This window comes from Nelusetta ayraudi, unplaced genomic scaffold (genome assembly GCF_046127955.1).
Source record: "Nelusetta ayraudi isolate G7.1 ecotype Tasmania unplaced genomic scaffold, CSIRO-AGI_Nayr_v1 ptg000004l, whole genome shotgun sequence".
NCBI lineage: Eukaryota > Metazoa > Chordata > Actinopteri > Tetraodontiformes > Monacanthidae > Nelusetta > Nelusetta ayraudi.
Genome location: NW_027466054.1, coordinates 11380133 through 11401279, shown reverse-complemented (window position 1 = coordinate 11401279; position 21147 = coordinate 11380133). Strand labels below are relative to the sequence as shown.

Sequence of the window (21147 nt, the reverse complement as noted above, 5' to 3'; positions counted from 1 at the left end):
TTTATTGTACCGTAACAGGTGGTGCAATAGATGTACACCTATTTTACAGGCTCTGTGATACCTCAGTGTTTTAATAGTCTAATCACTTCAGTTAGCTTGGGTGCAAGTCACATCTTGTGTCTGTGTGCAGGAGCAGCAGCTCATTAGAGCCTATTGCCTTATTATTGTTCAGTGTTTGTCTCCCAGCCGTGTGCAGAAGGTATGTGCAGGAAGTGAGGAAAGTTGTTATATAACAAAAAACTATGTAGCAAACACTGAGGCTACGGTTCAGAGTTCAGAGCCAAGCTGAGATCACAAGTGCTAGGTCGAGGCAGGCAGGCAGACATGCTTCAGCTTCTCTTCTTCTCAGTAGAAACATGGATTCTACTGATCACGTTGATCTGCCTCTTTGTTGTGTAAGTGTCCTGCGCTTTCCTTTGAGCCTTCATCACTCAAAAATACCATGTTGTTTTCCTTGCTAATGGGTCAAATGAAGAGGCTGATGTCACACACTGAGTATGCTTGCAATGTTACCACTGCTGGTCCTTGTGGACGTTGTCGTTCGCACTGATGCTTACCACTCTAAGCAGCAAAGGTGCTCGGTTTGGTAGGACAACGCCGTTATGTATCGCGTCATCTCTTCCTATTTCCGGGTCAAAGCTGAAGCCGCAGTGTTGCCAACGCCCCAGTAAGAAAAGTAGCTATTGGCTGTCATAAAGTCGCTGGACGCCGCTAAATGTTGTCATCACCTAATTCGCTTAATTTAGCATGTGTATGTAACAGTAATGGACGTTGTAGGGCTGATTGAGAGAGGAATAACGTAGTGGAGGAGAGAAATTAATACATTGAACATGTTTAGAACAACTAATTTGCATCTGAGATAAAATAGGCACTGTCAGAGTGACCTTTTCTATGCGGTTTTGTTTTAACCTTTATGACTTTATGGTTCAAGTAGGAGTCTACAACAGGACGCAAGTACAATAGGAGTAGCCACAACCATAGTTAATAAAAAAAAAAAAGTCACCATGTGAACCAGAACATTTGAAACACAAAATCAGTCTACAGTAATATTTTTGTATTTTTTTTTGTTTGTTTGTTTTGTTGATACTGCCGCACAATAGATGAGCAAGTGAGTAAATTTGTCATTAGTCACTTTTTTAAAAATTGGCAACACTGTGAAGCTGAGCAGATCTGGAACACGCACAGACCACATACTGCGGTCAGAAATCTCAGAATACCTAGACTCCGAAAATTGAAGTTGCTAATGAATAAGTTGTGAGCCTACTTTAGTCTCCAGAGTTTATCCTTGTTTTCCAAAGCCGGAAACTTCCAACACTCTGTGTGTAATGATCTAATTTATAGGTATGGCAAGTGGACTCATGGAACATTTGAGAAGATGGGAATCCCTGGTCCCAAGCCAATCATGTACCTTGGCACTTTGTCTCAATTCGACAAGGTATGTACATTTTTCAGCTGCTTTACATTGTTTTGGGTTTCTTTGTCTTTACAACTGAATACTCAGTGCACTGCAATCAGGGAAACAAACTGTATATGAGCGTCTCATGTTTCCCTTTAGTCAGAGGTCCAGTAGTTTGGCCTTGAAAGGAACATATTACATTTGTGTCATTGAGTAGCGTCTCTCATTACACAGCTCTCAGCTTTGCTATCAAAATATACTGTGTTTACCACTTGTCCCCCAAAATCAGGTTTATTATGAATCGGACGTCCGCTGTGCTCAAAAGTACGGCAAAATCTTTGGGTGAGTCAGGTGTCGTCTCACACAGCTATTCAATAAGTGTTATCATCTTTACAATCAGAACCACTGTATGTCATTCTGTGTATAAATTAAAAACGTGTACAATTAAGGTGTGTTCCTGTGTGAATGTGTAGAATGTATGAGTTTAGAACGCCCATGCTGACTGTGATGGATCCCGACCTGCTGAAAGTTATCCTCGTGAAAGAGTGCTTCACCTACTTCACCAACAGACGGGTGAGAGAACACACAAGACTGACACTACTTCGGAGTTTAGGAGTTCACTTCCAAAACTCAGACAAACTCTTAACTGAGTTAAGAAATTTTAAGTTTAAACAAACAAACAAACAAAAAATAAATTATGATGACTTTCAGCAGTTGCAGATTAGAGGTGTCAAACTATATTTGGCCCGCGAGGCAATACAAATCACTACTAGAGCTGGACCGCGGGCATTACACAGCACGCACCGCTCATACTACAAATCCCAGAATGCTCTGCTGGTATTTTGGCACGTCAAGCAGGACAGGACATTCATTGAAGGATATTATTATTACTCCATTGGTTTATTGTTGTTATTTCATTTTTACATTTATCATTAGCCCTTGGAAAAAGGTTACTGCAAATAAAAAAGAGGCATATGGTTTTAGTTACATGTTATTTATTTTTGATGAGTTTTTTACTTGAAATTAAATTTTGCATGTGGGAAATATCAAGTTATTTATTGTATATTATTAAGCTTTGCTTGTTCCATATTCAGGTTGAAGCAAAACTTGTTTGGGTCCGTATAAAAAGGTTCACCGTTATAGCCGGGGGAATTTATTTTCAATTAATATCAATGTTGGCCAGCGACTTTTTCCAAGTTTTAAATTTTGGCCCGCTGCGTATTTGATTTTGACACCCCTGGATGGGCATTGATTCAATCAGCTGGAATAATTGAAACATACTTTGTTTTCACCAAAAGCTAAGCATCAGTGTCTTTTAGGGCATTATTCCTGGCGATCTTTACGACATGGTGTCTCTTGCTGAGGATGACGCGTGGAGACGAATTCGGAACGTCCTCACTCCTTCCTTCAGCACTGGCCGCATTAAGGAGGTGCAAATCACACATTTTTGTTACATTTTTGAAGTATTTCATACAGGGTATACAGTATATCCTCATTATTTAAGTCTTGCTTTTTATTTTTGCTTGTCTAAGATGTACAAGATCATGACGCAACATTCCAGCAATATGGTTTCCCGCTTGCAGCCTCAAGTGCAGAATGGGGAGGTTATCAGGGTAAAAGAGTGAGTATTCAGTCAAAGTGGATACTCTGGACTTTCATTTTTTTTTTAAAAACTGAAGGCCTAGCTGCTGTCTGATGGTAAGAAGGCACAATGCAGACATTGTTCATGTTAATTCTAAATAGCCCACTTTATATATTACTCGTATTGCTCCTTTTTGGAGTTTAATTATGGGATCTAAATTCAGCAGTTTCCCAAATCTCTTCACAGTCATGCCATGGACAACATTATCAGAAAAGTATATAAAATATGTAAGCTCTTCTTTGTTAGTAAATTGTTTTATAGAGTATAGCAATTGACCTCAACCGTTATTGTTAATTATGTTCACTCTATATGCGGTTTCTGGCAAAGTTTGTGATCTATTGTGACTCCCAAAAACTTTATTTCATACACACTGTTTATTTTCACTCTATTCAAAGCAAATTTTTATACACTATTTTTTCTAGCTCTACAAAACAAAACAAAAAATTGTTTTTGTTACACTTGATCTGATGCACATTCCAGCTGTTTAGACCTGCTACCAAAAAGTTATTCACTTTTTAATTATTTTATCTAACCAGAATTGTGAATGTGTGTCTTCCATTTCATGCCAATAGACCTTATAAATGTTACACTTTGGACCGTTACGGGACAGAACAACAGACCAACCGAAGAGACTCAATAGTGAATCTGTTCATTTAACAGAGTCTGTTATATGAATAGATGCTTACATGAAGAATAAATTATTTTTTCTTTTCAAATCTGGTCGACTTTACAGAAAAAATGAAAACATGTATGAGCTTTGATGTCTGATGAACTCTCACCTTCAACAGTAAACAAAAAAAAAAGAGAAATAAAGAAAGAAAAAAAAGTCAATGTAGGGCAAACAGCTCTCGGGTGGCACAGAGGCCAAAGTCTTAACTGAACTCTAAACATGTTTTCCCTTATCATGCAACACTTTTTCTAATCAGTTCTTATATTAGATTTCTGATGTGACAGCAGTGTGTGAAAGCTCATGGCTGCTATAGTAATTCCTGATTGGCTGCCCCTTGCTCCAATTAACATGACCACACCCATATCCAGGATCATTTCAGTCTACTTTTCACCTCAATGAAATGGATAAGAATGTGTTGTACATCGTAATCTTAATTTAACTCTAAACATGAATTTCTTGTAAAAATACTTTACCTTGGTGCTACTTATTTATTTTTTGCATTTTCTTGTATAGGTTATACTCAAACACAAGAATTAACAGTTTAGTAAAGCCTGATAGATGATGGATGAAATTATGTTTCCTACACACAAGAGCATCTTTTAAATGTTTGTTTGGCTAGTTGATAAATCTTTAGTCACTTGATGAAACTGAAACGGTGTCCGTGCTTCACTCATGGTCCCATGTTTGTGTGTTTCAGTGTTTTTGGCCGCTACAGTATGAATGTGATCACGGGCTGTCTATTTGGTGTGAACATGGACCCAGAGCCTCTTATCCAGTTTGCCTCTAAGATGCTTAGAATATCTCCACTTATGTTCACCATCCAAGGTAGAAATCTGATTTTTCTTTCTTTTTTTTTTTTTGCACGAAAACAGCAGTTTGTCTTCCATCACATTTATTGGCTTGCTTTATCTTCCCAGCCTGCTTCCCAGTGGTAAAGCCTGTCTATAAGATGTTGGGCTTATCTATTTTCCATCAAGAGAGTACTCGTTATTTAGGAGAGATCGTGAAGATGATTGTTGCAGACCACAAGCGTTCACCTGAGGTAAGAAGTGAACATGAATAGGGCAATGGGAAAATAATGATTGAGTCAACGTGTGTAATCTGATGAACTGTTTGCTTTTGAAGCATGGAGATTAAAAATGTGCCTGTTTGTCAGAAATCAGGCGATCTCCTTCAGAATATGATGGATTCTCAGCAAGATGAGGGCAAGAGGGGAAAACAGAGCAATGGTGATTACACAGCGCCATCACATTTACACAACATCACACTATGGAATGACCCCAGCAGATGGAACTAACAGTAAGTATCTCACCTGCATTGCTGTCCAGGTCTTACAGATCACGAGATCATATCTCAAGGGATTGCGTCTCTGTTTGGTGGGTACGACACGAGCGCCAGCACTCTGACTTTTTTGGCTTACTGTTTGGCAAGAAACCCAGAGGTCATGAAACGCCTGCAAGATGAGATCGACTCCACGTTTCCAGAGGTTGAGCTCAAATCCCGGCTGAATTTTAAATTAACTTCAAAACTGTAAAAATGCTTCTTTCACAAAACATTGTTTGTCATAATTCTTTAGGGTGCAATTCAATATGAACGTTTGATAGAAATGGAGTATTTGGACAGCGTCGTCAGTGAGTGTCTGAGGTAATGAGCGGAATGTTTAACGCTCTTCTTGAATTGTTTGTGTGGCTTCGACATGGCATTTGGACAAGCAATTTATAAAATGATATTTTCTTTTACTTGATCTTTTTTTTTTTAAATCGGGGTTAAGTTTTGACAAAGCACCGTTCAAAAGATCCCAATGAGGAGTAAAACCAGGAGTCTATGAGAAAGACTGCACAGCTTTTCAGGATACGATTTCATAGACAATTTGTCCTGGCTGTGTGAACAGGCTCTACCCTACGCTTGGGCGTCTGGAGCGAATTGCAAAAGAAAAGGTAGAGCTAAATGGAATCACCATCCCGAAGGGCATGTTGATCATGGTTCCAGTCTATGCTCTGCACCGAGACCCCGAGCTCTGGCCAGAGCCGGAGGAGTTCAAACCCGAGAGGTAGGGAACAAAGGGCTATGCTGACAGAGATCTCCAGCACATAGAGCTGCAGAAACATTTCTTTGGCTCTTTCACTGTGGTGTCATCTGATTGTAAAGCCATTTGTTCCACCATAGATTCAGCAAGCTAAATAAGCAGAACATCAATCCCTACACCTACCTGCCGTTTGGAATGGGGCCACGCAACTGTCTGGGGATGCGATTTGCGCAGGTGTTGGTGAAAGTGGCCCTGGTGGAGGTTCTGCACAAGTACAGTTTCCAAGTCTGTGAAGAAACAGAGGTGATATTTGGATCAGATACGATGAACAGTTTATATGGGTGATGTTGAAAAATTATCACAAGTAGGAAGTGTCTAATATAACATTTGTCCATTTCCCAGATCCCTTTGAAGATGGACCACGCAGGCTTAGTTGGCCCACTGAACCCCATCAAACTGAAGCTGGCGATGCGCTGAAAATGTGTGATGCCCTGATGCCAACACTCCACCTGTGAACAAATGCTTCAGTCTGAAGGATAGGGTAGTGATTCTAGATATGCAAAAACAAATGAGTCAACAGTGGCCGCACCAGCAGTCATAAATCGGGGGAGGTGCACTGCTGGTGAGGGAAAGTTCACTGTCAGTATCATTATATAATACTGCATTCAGACTTGTCCACAGCAACGATCAAAAAGTTTAATTGTGAAACACAGATTTAAATGGTTGCATACATATTCTTGTAGTTGCAATGCTAGAAAGTCTCATCATTTATTGTGTGAGTATATTGTGTTGAAGTTTGTAAAGCAGACATCTGATTTTATCAAAGGCGCAGTTGAAGTGGAATGTCTAGTGTTAATAAGATTTGATTTTGATTTGATTTATTTACTTCGAACATGTAAGAATGGAAAGAGAATTAAAAAGGATACAAAAACAAATACGCAAAAGAAAATGAATCATAAATAAATCATGATCAAAATATGTTGCAACAGCGTCGGACTAAAAATAAAACCAAAGGTTGCTCCAGTTTAACACCACAGTGACCCTGTGACGTTCAACCTGAAAATGTTATTGTCGCTGTAAACGAAGACTTGCGCAAGATTTGACATGAAAAAGACTGAGGCTTCCTCACCTTTGCTTTCCATCCCTTCTTATCACTCATCAGCCATCAGTTTTATTTCTGGAGTCTGATGTTTTACTCCGAGGTGTAGTAGAGGAGCTTTCTGACACCATCTTCATACATGGCAGCATGTGAGTAAACAGGGTCCTGTTCACTGTGAAACCTCCACAAATAATAACAAGAACAATAATAATAAGTATTATTATTATTATCATTTCTATAGCACCTCTCTAGAGCATAAATGTTGCAAAGTGCTTTACAGAGGCAATGAAGCTGAATGGGGAACTACCAGCTGGTCTCTGGAGTAGGCTAGTAACTGACCATGCAGAGCTCTCTATATATATGACCACAAGAACTTTAAATGATGAGATCCTAAATTTGATGGGGAGTCAGTGAGGAGCAATTAAAGTTAGAGTCACCAGACCTTTCGGGCACCTGTCTGCAGTCTTTTGGACCACTAGGAGGCAATGCAGAGGCGGTTTGCCAAGCAGGTAAGAAGAGAGCTGCAATAATGCAGAGGTGCCAAAAACAAGTACATGGATAAACTCTTCTGTCTCTGCTTGAGACACAATAGGCCTGAGTTTGGCTACAGTATGTTCCTCAGCTGGAAGAAGCAAGAGCCAATCAATAACTTCAACTGTTGGTCCAGAGTCTGAGTCTGGTCCACAGTGACACCAAGATATTTTTTTTATTTATTTATTTATTTTTTTTACATATGCAGCCTGTTAATCTTTTTTAGTCTGGCCTGCTGAACTGGAAGAAATTATATCAATAGTAAGTCAGTAAAATAGCTGTATTTCATCATTTTTCTCTGTGTTTTAAGAGTCTTTTCAATAAAGAGCTAAACACCGTGGGGGCTTCAAAGACACATATTTTCCTGTAACGTTTTTGTTCATTTTAAATTCACATTAAAACACATGTTCTCTACATATCCCATAATATATTTTTTCCTGCTATGAGGTGGCTCACCAAAACACTCCATTCATCTGCTCCTGCTCTGGCTCCTCTGTCAAATTTCGAACCCATTGTGGCCCCACCAGTCAAAATGTTTGCCTGGCCCTGACCTCGACTATCCCTGATCTTAAGAAACAAGACTTGGAGGGTCAGAAATAAGCATTCAGAGTCAGAGTTAAGCTGCAAAAAGTTATTGCCCTTTCAGTTGATAATGACCTTTATGCATCAACTTTCTCTCAGTTCTTTCTCTCAGAATTGAACTCAGTTCAATTCTGCTGACACACTTTTTTAGTCAGTTAATTAATAAATTATCAAAACTGCTGCAATATCCAAAATACAATTCAAAGTACAAGTTGTGAGCTTAAAGGAAAAATAACAGTCTGCGATGGTGAAAAGTCATGATGACCAAATGTCATAAATAAAAAGAGGCACGGAAATCCCTCTCCCAGTTCTTGTCCCTCTGTTCCTTCCTCCTTTCCTTCTCCCTTTGCTTCCTTCCTCCACTCTCCTCTTTCTTCTGTGACGGCAGCCTCACTGCATCACGATCTCTGGCCTGGAAGTGAGTGACTTTGGCTGTTTTTGTCCGTCCAAACCCCAAGCCCCCCTGGTCCCTCTTCAGCACAGTGGATACGGGCTGCCTGCGCCCATCCCCCTCAGGTCCCAGGCCCGTGCCGGGGGTCCAGCCACTGCGCACCATCATCTTGTAGCTTTTGCTGGATGGCGGGAGACAATAGTAAGGCGTGGGTGGGGCACGGCGCAGACTGAACTGATGCAGGGTGGAGGAGAGATGCGACGACAGGCTGCTGCTGTACTCGCTGCGACACACGCTGCACCACTGTGGCTGGACAGCACTGTGGAGAGATGAAAGATGGAGAAAGCAAGAGTGAGTTAGAAGTAGTTACAAGTTAAGACTGGACCTGCTGAGGTTCAACACAATAATAGAATAGAATGCCTTTATTAATCCCACATTGGGGATATTTGCCAGCAGCAATATACTACAAGAGAAGGAAAATTATATAAATTAAAAGAATAAGATTCGTAAAGTAAGAGGGAAAACAAGATATTTTGTAATATGGACAGTTGGATTATTTTACAAGTTATCTACATATTGATATATAAATAAGTGTTTTATTGCACCTTTATGATATTGGCCCGATGACGCCATACCAATAAACCTGATAATGTTAAAAAAAAAAAATAGCTCCAATATAAAAGCTCCAATCAAGATTGCATAGATTGCCAGAGCTGTGCTGTAGTTGGGTTAGGGTGAGTAAATCAAGCGCTCCGGGGTGAATCTAAATCTAAAAATCAGTAAACATAAATATGTTATTTGTTATCGGAAACGGTATCAAAACGATTCAGTCTTAAGTCTTTGCAACCTAAATAGATCATTTACTTGCTGCTCGACGGTGCCTCTCTTTGGGTGCTTCTCCCGTAGCTTTCCAACTCCTCCAAGACATCTGTGTGGCCAGCTGAGGAGACGGCAGACAAACTTCAAGCAGATACAACAACACAGAGACAAGACTTTGAGGTCCAAATAAGGTATATAGTCATACCCTCCAGTGCCAGGTCTTTGGCATCCCTCCCCTGCGTGTCAACTACCCCCACCCAGGCTGCTCCGTGCTGCAGCAGAAGCCTCACAGCAGCTCTTTGACCTGACCAGCTTGCACACATCACTGCCGTCCAGAAGAATGAATCCTGCAGGACAAACAGAAGTTATTGTCATGTATCTTCTATCACAAAACAACAATAACACTAAAGATTTACTGCTGTACCTGGAAGTTGACGTCTGTACCCCTCGTGAGGAGATCTTTGAGTCCAGAGATGTCTCCATTGTGGGCACAGCGCAGCAGCCTGAGACCCTGGAGCTCCACGGACCTCCCGGGGTGGTCTGTGTTGTTCTCGGCTCGCTCTGTCTGGTTGCTTGGACCTACAGCATCTCTCTGGGGTTCTGATGCACCAGCGGTTTGAACCCGTCGCATCTCCCGAACTCTTCTTCTCCTGTTCCTGGACTCTCTGCTCCTTTGACTCTGTTGCGTACTGCTCTCACCCTCTGGGCGGAGGACACCGGTTGAACCGTTCCCCCCAGTTTCATCTTGTACCAAGTTTTCGTAGAAATGCTTGGCTTCCCTCCCGGTAAGAGCGCTGTTAGTCGAAAAGTTGAACTGTTCGGTCGGCTCAATGCTGAACACATCCTGCCCGCTGGCAGGAGTGAAGCCTCGAGTAGCCATTGTTAGCAATGACGAGCTTTACAAATGGAAATAGCTGCTTCATACAGCGGCAACATTGATATGAGTAAACGATTAAGTTTACTTTAAGAAGGAAAATTGAGGTTCAATGCCGACAACACTTGTTCGGTAGACGTTTCGACAACACGTTAAATTAAAGCTAGCTGAGCGTCGGATAGCTTGACAGCTAAATTGTTTGTTTCCCGTTAGTTTGAAGACATATACAAGCGCAGTACTTCCGAATTAGTGTCGTCAATTAAGGCACGTTACCGTCATTCGGCCAGGTGTAAATTAATCCACAAACCAAGCGGTGAGAAAACAAACAAACGAGTGTTACTGTTTTAGACGCTGCTTCGAAAAAAAGTCGTGTCCATCTCATAGACACTAACTACTGCCACCTGTCGGCCGGCAGTATGTCTTGCACTGCCTTTCCGTGAGCAGCAGGTCTCATGAACTCTGAGGTCATTTGCCAAACAAATTAAATCACTTTCTTTGCAGATTTTAAATATACGAAATGTCAATACATTTCATCCAGATTTCCTTTACACAAGGCTGCATATCCAAAGGACTTTTTTCTTTTCTTTTTGTTGCAGTTGAGGAAAGAAGAAAATTAAACAGAGACACAATCTTACATTTTACATTTAAGCCTAAATGGTTTTCACTTGACAAATTTGGGAGGAGACGGTATTGTTTGTGTATTTGTATTCTTTTTATGATTAATGTTCTTTACGACTACTGTTGACAAAATGAGAGTGCAATAGTTTTATTTTCAAGGCAAGTTTCTTTTCAAAAAGTGATCAGTCACATAGAAGCCCAAACAAATTGATTTTAAAATAGAAATAACGAAAAAATAGAGATGCTGAAAAAACAAATAAACATTGTGACACAACAGGTTAAAATATATAATATTAGACAGTTCCCTACAAAATAATGTGGGGCAGTCTATATTTCATGTCATGCGAGAACCAATTAAATATATATGAATAAAAGACCATAAACTTCATGTGAATGTCAAGTTCTATTAACACATTGCTATAAAAAAAAAGAGGGCGAATAGTACAAATTAATGAAAACTATTTTTCTAATTTGCAACTCGTGCGGCTGTAATTAAACAATTAAAAATCCAACAAATAATTCAAACTTTAACTAAGATAATGATGATGTTACTGGTGGCAAGTACAATCTTTAAAATTTAACATGTCATGGATATCGGAGCATTTTTTTTGCTAGAAAATAGCAAAAAAGCAAAAGCAAAACATAAGACACATAAGACTTTGGGGACTGACTGCATTGTAATAGAAAGTTCTATGACCTTTTTGCGGTATCATTTTTTTTTTTAAGGACTGTTTGACACCTGCAGAGTAGTGGTACTGCACTCCCTTTGTCTTAAAGCACTTTGAAGGCTGAGCTCAGTTTCATTGGCACACGAATGGACTTTAAGAAAAGAAAACATATCAGCCAACACCTGCATCTTAGTGTATAAAATGATTTTTAATGCTGCCTACACATTCGAAGACAGTACCTTCACCGACCCTGTGTTCCAACTGCATCCGAGTGGATTTTGGCAATGTGCCTGTTTCTGTCCCCACTCTGCGTGAACGTCTGTTCGCAGTGCATACAGCGGTACGGCCTCTCTCCCGTGTGCATCCTCATGTGCACTTTCAGCTTGTCTTTCCTTACGAAGCGCTTGTTGCAGCACGTGCACACGTACGGTCGGTCCCCCGTGTGGTAGCGCTGGTGCATCTTCAGCTCCGTCAGGCGGCCGTAAGTCCGTCCGCACTCGTGACACTCGTAGCTGGGCCGCACCTCCATGTGGTGCCAGCTGTGGAGCCGAAGGCCGCTGGACGTCCTGAAGGTCTTGTTGCACTGTGGGCACTGGTAGGGTTTCTCTCCGGTGTGCATAGTGCTGTGCAACTTGAGGCTGGCGGCCGATGGGAAGCCACTGCCGCAGACGGTACAGAGGTGAGGCCTCTCTCCGGAGTGGAGCGACTGGTGTTTCTCCAGCTTGTTCTTGTTCAAGAAGGTCTTGCCGCAGATGGGGCAGCTCAGCGGCTCCTCGCCCTCGTGTGAGCTCATGTGCTCCCTCAGCTCGCCCAGCGTCGAGAAGGCGTAGTCACACCGGGCGCAAGAGTACGGCCTCTCTTTCTTGAACTTCCGGTGCTTGAGGCAGTGCAGCTCCAGCTCGTTCTTGTCCTGGAATGTCTCAATGCAACAGTCGCACTGATGTGGCCTCTCTTCCACGTGAGTCCTCAGGTGATACTTCAACGCTGTTGCGGTGGGGAAGACGATCTCGCAGTGCGGACATTTAGATTCACGTCTGCTGTGGATCTTGATGTGACTCTTGTAGCGGGAAAGCTTGAGGAAGTACTTGTGGCATACCGAACAGTGGTAGCTCTGCTTGTTTTGGTGGCCTTCCTCATGCTTGCGGTGTGCATACTCCACCTTAAAATCCTTGCCACAAGTCTTGCAGGAGTAAGACTTTTCGTGAACCTTCATGTGTGTCTCCAGGTCTTCGGAACTGCAGAAGGTTGCGTTACATTTTGGACAAATGCCCTTGTCTTCCTTGGTGTGACTCTCCAAGTGCTTGTTCAGATCCTCCGCGAATGCAAACTTCTTTTGACAATTAGGGCACGCGTTACCTTCCTCGCTGGACTCTTTGTAGTGGCTCACAATGTGCCTTTTCAGATGATACATACGACCAAATTTTTTGCCGCAATCACGACATTTCAGGACTTTGACAGAATGGGTCTTCCTGTGAGCTTGCAGTTCCAGCCAGCTGCTGAAGCTTTTTGGACATTTGGGGCAGTTGTACTGGCTCTGTTTGTGCTTGTTCCTCACATGTCGCCTCATGTGGTAGGACTGGGTGAAGGTTAAAGCACAAACTGGGCAGCTGAAGGCTTTCTCCTTTGTGTGAGTAGTCATGTGTCGAGTCAGCTTGTACGCGTTCCTAAAGTGCCTCCCAACACAAATTGGACAGGAATGGTTTCTTTTTTCCTGCGAGGGTCCCTTTGCTTTGGGAGCAACTCCATCCTGACTGGTATCATCATCAGCCTGGACACTGGTTGCACAGCCTCTATCAGGACACTTACTCACCACAGGATTCGCATGACTTTCTAGATCACTGATGTTGCTCCCCCCATTCTCACAGTCTCTGGTATGGGAGTTGGAGATTTCTTGATCTTCCACCTCGCTACTCTGTGCAGACATCAGACCCTCTGTGAGGACAGTATTGTCCCGACCTTGTGACGCCATGTGACTTTTTGATTCAATTTTTTTACAGAATTTTGCATCACAGAGGAGATGTGACAGCACCTGCGATGTGTGCGATTTCTTGTGATGGAGTAACTCAAAGTTGCTGCCCAAACTTTCTCCACACACAGGGCAGACGTAACAGCCTGCACCGTGTTGGTTCCTCATGTGTCGGGTCATGTGGTAGGACTGACTGAAGGTCAAATCGCAGCAGGGGCAGCCGAACGGTTTCTCCTTGGTGTGTGTCCTCATATGTCGGGCTAGTCTAGATGCATTTCTGAAGTCCTTGGCGCAAATCTCACAACAGCGTTCTTTTAGTTTAGTTGGAGAAGGCTCAAAGCCTCCGTCTTCCTCATTGCTGTCATCATGGCCCTCATCATGTTCAGCATCGTCAACTGCTGCAATACAAATGCTTTCCACCTCCGTTTTCAGTGAGGACGCTGACATGGTCCCGCTATCGATAACTGCTTCACTAGCAGAATCACAATTTGGGTTTGATTCTTCTTTAATTGTCTTTGACTGTAAATCTTCATCACTATAATATTGCTTTTCATGTCCATAAAAATAGTCATCTCTGTATGGATGTGGTCTGGCTGAGATGTTGGTTTGTTTTTTCGCCCTCTCTTCACCACGCCGAGGGCGCCCTCTTTTGGCCTTTTTTTGAACAGGGGGATCTGAATCGTCTTGCACGTTCACACTGACTTCATGGACACCCAACAAATGTGATTCATTTAAAGCAGATTCAACGTCTTTACTAATGGCCAAGGCCTGTTCCAGGGTCAGAGTGTCCCTCTCAAGCAGCAGCCTCTGTCTAAGCTGTGGACAGTTGGTTTTCTCGATCAACTGATCCAGGATAAGTGAGCTCTGTAGGTGTTCATTGTTGCAAAGCCTGAGCTGATCTTTTAACGCCGCTACAAAGTGACTCGCAGTCTCTCCGGGCATCTGAGCCCTGTGACGAAAATGAAGACAACAGGACCCTAGGGTGTGTTTAGAGTCAAAGTAAGTGGTCAGCGCTGAAATGACTGCTGAGAACGTGGTTTGTTTTGGGATTAGCGCTGTGAATACATGCTGGCCTTCTGCGCCAAGGCAGTTCTGTAAAAGTGCACACTTGCTGGAGTCACTCAGCTTGTCTTCATCAAGAGCCTGGATATATTTTTTGAAAGATTTCAGCCACATAGGCCAGGGCATACTTGGTTTACCAGGGACAAGTAAGAAAGGTGGAGGTGGCGCCAGAATGACTAGCAGCGGCTCTGGGAGAGACGCCATTGGAAACGTCCCAGTTAGTGACTTCTTGGTCCACTCGTAATAGAAAGTCAATAGATCAATCAGATTTCATTTTTATCTATAAGCTTCTGATATTCCATTCAGGAGCTTATAGTCTCTCGAGGGAACCTGAAAGTAAAACACAAATTAGTTTACAGAGTCAAAACCGGAGACTCCCTTTTCTATGAATGGCCACGGATACAGAAGTCACAGTTTAGTTGGAACTATTTCTGGAAATAGAAAAAAGGCTTTCCTATGCGGGTATATATTAATCTCATATACTGCACATATTCTCAGTAATAGCATGGACTTGTTAGCAATAAATAGATGATAAAACAAAGATGTTTACTTGCGTTTTCATTGTTACGGCTCAGATTTGACCCTGATGGCTCTTGTACAAAATTTTAAATGTAAAGAAAGCTGGTCTTGTTGGGTTGTTAGCTCAAACCAGTTTGAAATCCATGGTAGATAAATATACTCATATTATGCTTCTCAAAACTTTCGTTCACGACAAAAGAGTCAGCCAACGAGTAAATCCTATCAGTGGGAAGCCTGAATACTGTTACAACGACATTCTAGTGTTAGACACCAGTTTGAAGAGTTTTTCTATTAAAAAGATAATTTGCAGGGTTGAGGGATGGGAGGTTCATAAGGTATGGTTAATGCCAGGAGGATCAGACTGTGGTGTCTAAAGCTTTGGCCTTGCTCCTACGGGCCTCTTGCCTGATAAGGCGAACGGACCCCTTGTTAGCGCAGCTCCTGTATTCAACATCCACACTTCACTGCTGCAGCCTGACGAACCCACCATAAGACCATACAACCTTTTTTTTTTTGTTCACAATGGTCAGATGTCAAAGAGTACGGTGCCATAAAATCAAGCTACAATTGGGTAGTCTGATCCTGGCATTTGTATGTCATCATTGAGCCAAGCCTCTCTGTGTCTGCCTCAAAAATATATAGGACTAGGACTGCCAACCCATCGACATGGTAAACTGTGCTGCCGCCCTCTGGTGGCTAGTCATTCACAGTTGTCAGGCATGTCAAATAACTAAAGACTTTAATTGTACTGGCTAGCCGAGGATGGAAGTGGATAAGCGTGATGAAATGTAATATCAGACACGTGAACAGACGTCGTGTTTAACATGACACGTTGAAAAAAAAAAGAAAGAAAGAAAAAAAAAAAGAAAAAAAAAAGAAAAGCCGTTTGCAGGACTCTTGTTGAATTGTGTGACCAGATTTTTTTCAGAAGACAAATCCTTTAGCATTAGCACACAGTACTGAGAGGCATGCAATAGCCTGCCAGGTTGCAGGCAGTGGACACGACCGGGAGTAAAACTCTTGATCAGTATTTTGCAGCATTTCTAGAGCCCTCTAAACGCCGCGGCAAAAGTCAAGAAGGCGAGGTACGCTGCACTGCCGAACTACTGCTAATCAAGACGGCGACTCACCGACTCATACACTGAAGGCAAAAGTGCGACGCAATGGTATTAAGACAGCCACGCAGATCAATAAACACTGATGTCCGAGGCGCAACAGTTCCATATGACGAGACCGAGTCAGTCAGAATAACATCACAACGCTTGTCGACTGTGAAGTGGATACGCCATAGATACACATCCGCGATGCAGACGGAACCTTTCCGGGAAGCCCAAACTGCTCCGAGGTCCTACAGCGGCCTCTGCTGGCGGGAAGTCAAACTCCTGCACTCAGGGTCGCTGGAGTCTGTATAGACGGTCTCGCGGTGAAGGAGTCGCTAGTTTATCAAATACAGATTAACGGCATAAAAATGTGAGATCTCAGACTAAATTTACAGTAGAGATGTTTAAGAAACCCAGCTATAACGACTTTGCATTATTTAAACACAATTACGGATTTGCTTTGATGTAGCATTAGAATATGATGTTCTTTTGACAAGGTAGGGTGATTATTATTATTATTTTTTTTGCATATTTGGATTTCCATGTTATTTTGTCTGTTTCAGGTAGACTACAGGACACACTAATCATTGTGTGTATGATATACAATTCAGACATAATTCTTGTTGGATCTTGCAGTGAGTGCCCAGTAAACCTGTTTGCGTGACGATCTTCTCAGAGATTGGCTCCCTGGAGAACCTCAGAATGTGAGCTGCATATTTGCAGGTCATAATTTACAGGGTTGGATCGGCAAGAAACCATTAAGTTTTAACGGTTGAAACATTTAAAGAAACATCATAAAATATGCATTTAAATGCATGTTCTAACAGTGTTTCGACTGATTTATTCATACACTGCTCTGTTCATAACAGATGAAATGTTCCAGTGTTTCACGGCTACAGTCACTTCCTCCCTAGGAATAATTATAAAGTAAATCGGCTCTGGAAAATGCACACGCATACTGTCCTGTTTAATGTTTAATCAAAATGGTTTCCAGTCATTGAGCAAAACAAATGGGATTACTTTTACCATGTTTGCATTGAAGTGGAGAAGCGGAAGATCACAGCAATATGATAACAAAACTACAAGGGTTCCACAAACCTTGAAAAGCATGTTTGGGTGAACTCTTGGGTAACTCACAAGGGTGTCGTTCGTCACCTACCTGATGATCATTTCCTTGAAATGTGCAAGTATGCGCCAAGATCCATTTGGAGATCACTGAGGCAGCGCTTCAAAAAACAAAAAACAAAAAAAAAAACTTTAGGGGACATCTTTAATTCAGTTAATGTAGTGTAGGGTGAGATCCAAAGAGACGTGTTCACTGCTCCAGAACTGAGAGACACCACAAAGACACAGTGTTAAACAATGACCATTTATTCACACACTGGATGGGACTGAAAACAAGCGTGACAGAGTGAGGAAGGCTGCTGGCTGGCTGGCTGGCTGGCTGGCTGGCTGGCTGGCTGGCTGGCGGTGAGGGAATGGAATCTTTAAATTATATATGATAAAAAACCTGCAGATAAGATTTTTTTTCTTTCCCCTCTGTCCTTGAAGGAGGGGCACAAAGTACAGTATGTGTGTTGGCCCACTGCTGGAGCTGAGGCCCGGAGTGTGGACTAAGGGTGTCTGCTGCTTCCATCACACTCACAGTCTGAACAGAAAATTGTGTGAAAAGGCTCCGCGCTCCTCCATATCAGCTTGTTCATCTCTTGACTTTGTGTCTTCTGCCGCCGCCTTGCTGTTTGCTCTGAATTACACAAACATGGCCGAATGACACACAAAAGAGCGCCGGAGTGAAAAGAGGGGTGTGTGTGTGTGTGTGTGTGGGGGGGGATAATGGGGTTGGGAAGGGGGGCTGCCCTGTACAAAACCCATGTCAAAAAAATGCAAGCAGCACACGTATGTTGGCAGCGCCTCGCTTAGGGGAGAACAAGGAGACGCATGAGGAGGATTCTCAAACTGAGCACAGGAGCCGTTTGTACACACATGCTACTGTGTTTCCCTCGCACACACACACACACACACACACACGCACGCACGCACGCACACACACACACACACACACAGACACTCAGTCACTCACTTGTAAAAAATCGACTCCCAACAGAATGGGGGTGAAATGTGCAGGGGGTTTGGCTCAGTGCAAGCATTATGGCTTGGGAGGCTGCGGTAAGAAACGTTGACAACAGGCAGTAGACGGTAAAAAACACACACTTCATCTGTTAGACAAACTGGGAACATCATATATCACTCAGAACCCCCCCCCCTTCCGAGGACGCTCTGAGTGAGAACCACCACCCCCGCGCTCGCTCTCCATTCTTTGAGTTAAAAAAAAAACAAAAAAAAAAAAACGGTGGTTATTGGTCGTCAGGCTTCTCTCTTCCCTCCCTCCGCGCTGTGGCCTTTTCCGGGAGCCGACAGCTCCGTGTTTGTCCGGGAACAAGAAGAGCTGCTCCCCTCCCTCCGTCTCCGTCTTCTAATAACGCTCCCCACGCCGCCTGGACGCTCCGCTGCCCCGCTGGCAGTCGCCCAACCGGCACGGGCGGCGAGAGCGAGCGTGATTGTGCACTTTTTGCTCGTGAGGGTTGTGCAGAGATACTCGGGGGGGGGGGCAGAGGGGGGAGGAGGGGTTCCATCCGCTTCCAGGTTCTCCACATTTCAGACGAAGCGACTCGGGCCTCATTAGAGAGTCTCTGGAACAGGGCATGAATGTCAGGCGGTGTGTACGTCGTGTGTGCGTGTGTGTATGTGTATACAACAACAGGAACGGCGTGTGTGTGTGTGTTTTGTTTGTGTGTAAGCACAGTGACAGATAGGCGTAGAAAAAAGTCGGAGAGCGAAACGCGCAACACACACACACTTGTTAATGGGGTCGTTGTGGAGAAGGCGAGTGACAACAAGTGCAAGGTTCGTTTCTTTTTTTGGGGGGGAGGGACTCAGGGCTGCTCCGTCACCCCAACATCCTCGCTGACCCGCTCCTCCTCCGCCCCCCCGTTCAGTCCAAAACACACCCCTCCCCCCAACCCATCAATTGTGTTGCTGTGTGTGCGTCGTCTTGTGCAGGTTTTCCCCTCCGCCGGTCCCAGAGTCAGACAAACGAGGAGAAGCCCGTGACGGGGGTGCGCGACCCCGGCGGGTTGGTGTTGGGGTTGACGTGCGTGTGCGCCGGCTGCCCCGTGGGCGTGTAGGCCCCGCCGGCGCTGTGCTGCGTCACCACCGTCTGGTAGTAGGGCTCGGTGTCGGCGGCGGCGCACTCGTCCAGGGCGAAGGGCACGCCCACGGCCTTGAGGCCCTTGGGCTGCCGCTTCCAGGAGTTGTAGTAGGTGGGGTCGCTCATGTAGTGGTTGACGAAGGAGTGCTTGGGCTGCTCGTCCTCGTAGTCGCTGTCCGTCAACTGGGGGACACAGACACAGCAGAGGCGTGAGGGAGGGAGGAGGTGGAGAGAGGAGAGACACTTGGAGGTCAAGTTTGTATTATTTGGAGATTAGGAAGAAACAGCGACATCTAGTGGTTAGATTGGAGATCGCAGAGTCTTTGACTCTCCCTCCCTCTCCTGAGCTTGCCAGTGAGCTGCGGTGGCCTGCCCAAACCTGGATACCTCATCCACCTTCTTCTTTGTTGGTTTAAGGCGGGAGCAGTCTCTCTCATTACGAAACGCACTGTTGGACTGGATTGTCCACACAAGGCTTCCTTAGAAATGTGGCGGTGCAAGATGGCAGCTGGGAGTAAGACCCTTGCCTTCATATGTATATTCCTATAAACATATACAGGTACTACCCAAACAATTAGAATATCAAGTAAAGGTTGTTTTATTTTGGCAATTTAACATAAAAGATGAAACCAACAAATTTTATCGAGCCATTACACGCAAACTGACATCTCAAGCAGTTCCTTGTTGTAACTTTGCTGATTAAGATTTTCAGCTTATTAAAACCACAAACCCACAAACTCATTTTCTGAGTTTTTGAGTTTTTTTTAAGCTGCAAGACCTGATCAGCAAAATCCAAAGAAATAAAAACTTGAAATATATTGATTTGCATATTATTCGTTTATATAATGTGTCAAATCCACCTTTTAAGTTGAATTGCAGAAATACAACAACCTTTTCAGGATATTCTAATTTTCTGGGTAGTACCTGTATACTGTATATGTATGAGAACCGTTCACTTTTATTGTACTGCAATTGTAGACTGTACTTATGGGCAGTATTTCAAGTTTGTACGGATATAAAAATCATAAATCAAGCCAAATATTACACGATGAACCTTTAAGATGGATTATGAGAACTGCATACCCGACTGGCAATATGGCAGCGCGGCGATCAAACAGTGAATGAATGAACAAAATGGAATAAAAACCAGCAATACATGGCGGAACGAGGCCATAGTCTCCATAGAGTCAGTGACAGGCCGGCTTCAGGTGGCCAGGTCGAGTCCTTTACCTTTCGGTTGCTGTGTCGGGCATATTCTCGCAGCAAAGAAAACGGCTCCAGAGTTTAAATGGAACTGAGCAAAGACAGACGCTTGTCTCTTTTGTTCCATGCTGATGCCAGCAATAGACGTATGAACATGTGTTCGCATGTGTCCACATGAGCAGACCACACCCTTGTTTCAGATCAAGGTCTCCATTCTGTCTCGGTGTGAACGCGATCCGTAACCCTGGCGGAGCGCCGCCTGCAGTTTTTGCATAACAACGTTCTTAATTTAGGATCTTTAATCAGGTTGCAGAAAGTTTAGTTTTCAGCTCTTCACCTCCGCTCTCCCCCCGTCTCTCCGACGGCACCACAGGCTGACAGACACACTGTCGCTGCGGTACAAAGCGGGTTGTTGGAGCGCCCTCTGTTTCACAGCCCCTGCAGCCTGACAGCGCCGTTTGATCATCTTTTACAGTAGCGTCGTCAATGGTAGCTAGTTTGGTCTTTATCCCGCTCGGAACACATAAAAAAAAAAAAAAAAAAAAAATGGGGTCGCACACACAGAAGAGCCGTGAGGGTTTGAGCGGGACTCTTGTGTTGCTCTAATGAGACTAACGAGGACAGAAACCATCACACTTCACAGACACGAGCAGGAGGTGGTATTTGTGCTGAGTGCTGGATGGAGGTTCAATGGAAAATAAAAAGGTCCTGCGGTCGATCCAGCGGGTCCGCCCCCCCTCCCCTCCCCCCTGTGAGGTGTGATGAGGTGAAGC

General features: G+C 43.7%; 4 protein-coding genes and 1 long non-coding RNA gene across 7 annotated transcripts in view; 2 read left to right on the top strand and 3 right to left on the bottom strand.

Annotated features, from left to right (window-relative positions):
• Positions 1-248: 248 nt before the first annotated feature.
• LOC142893876 (cytochrome P450 3A40-like) lies at positions 249-6618 on the top strand. Its single transcript, XM_076034844.1, has 14 exons — positions 249-395; positions 1342-1435; positions 1686-1738; positions 1870-1969; positions 2716-2826; positions 2929-3017; positions 4406-4533; positions 4626-4750; positions 4865-4937; positions 5037-5194; positions 5285-5352; positions 5600-5758; positions 5875-6037; positions 6137-6618. The coding sequence occupies exons 1-14, from the start codon at positions 325-327 to the stop codon at positions 6209-6211; spliced, it is 1467 nt and encodes a 488-aa protein (XP_075890959.1). The 5' UTR covers positions 249-324; the 3' UTR covers positions 6212-6618.
• Positions 6619-8075: 1457 nt separating this feature from the next.
• gpank1 (G patch domain and ankyrin repeats 1) lies at positions 8076-10431 on the bottom strand. The gene is made up of 4 exons (XM_076034856.1): positions 9581-10431; positions 9362-9503; positions 9202-9277; positions 8076-8656 (listed from the first exon to the last, which is right to left on the bottom strand). The coding sequence occupies exons 1-4, from the start codon at positions 10034-10036 to the stop codon at positions 8218-8220; spliced, it is 1113 nt and encodes a 370-aa protein (XP_075890971.1). The 5' UTR covers positions 10037-10431; the 3' UTR covers positions 8076-8217.
• A 1074-nt stretch (positions 10432-11505) lies between these two features.
• Positions 11506-16163, bottom strand: LOC142893854 (uncharacterized). Its single transcript, XM_076034806.1, has 2 exons — positions 15994-16163; positions 11506-14674 (listed from the first exon to the last, which is right to left on the bottom strand). The coding sequence occupies exon 2, from the start codon at positions 14546-14548 to the stop codon at positions 11558-11560; it is 2991 nt and encodes a 996-aa protein (XP_075890921.1). The 5' UTR covers positions 14549-14674; positions 15994-16163; the 3' UTR covers positions 11506-11557.
• Positions 16164-17631: 1468 nt separating this feature from the next.
• LOC142893850 (uncharacterized) lies at positions 17632-18043 on the top strand. The gene is made up of 2 exons (XR_012927755.1): positions 17632-17769; positions 17811-18043. It is a non-coding gene; the product is annotated as an uncharacterized LOC142893850 (long non-coding RNA).
• The window catches only part of LOC142893835 (protein sidekick-1-like), a 222569-nt gene continuing 219332 nt past the window's right edge, over positions 17911-21147 (bottom strand). For all 3 annotated transcript variants that reach the window (XM_076034767.1, XM_076034776.1, XM_076034785.1), the window contains one exon: positions 17911-19354. In XM_076034767.1, the coding sequence (XP_075890882.1) occupies positions 19049-19354 (306 nt within the window). In that variant the 3' untranslated portion in view covers positions 17911-19048. The remainder of the gene's footprint in view (positions 19355-21147) is intronic.

Bases quoted from the DNA above. Each gene is read 5' to 3' on its own strand.
- LOC142893876 (XM_076034844.1), top strand. From the start codon at position 325: ATGCTTCAGCTTCTCTTCTTCTCAGTAGAAACATGGATTCTACTGATC. The intron at 396-1,341 runs GTAAGTGTCCTG...TCTAATTTATAG, and splicing joins TTGATCTGCCTCTTTGTTGT to GTATGGCAAGTGGACTCATG. The intron at 6,038-6,136 runs GTGATATTTGGA...TCCATTTCCCAG, and splicing joins AAGTCTGTGAAGAAACAGAG to ATCCCTTTGAAGATGGACCA.
- gpank1 (XM_076034856.1), bottom strand. From the start codon at position 10,036: ATGGCTACTCGAGGCTTCACTCCTGCCAGCGGGCAGGATGTGTTCAGC. The intron at 9,504-9,580 runs GTACAGCAGTAA...TTTGTCCTGCAG, and splicing joins GTACAGACGTCAACTTCCAG to GATTCATTCTTCTGGACGGC. The intron at 8,657-9,201 runs GTAAATGATCTA...ATCTCTCCACAG, and splicing joins GAGGCACCGTCGAGCAGCAA to TGCTGTCCAGCCACAGTGGT.
- LOC142893854 (XM_076034806.1), bottom strand. From the start codon at position 14,548: ATGGCGTCTCTCCCAGAGCCGCTGCTAGTCATTCTGGCGCCACCTCCA.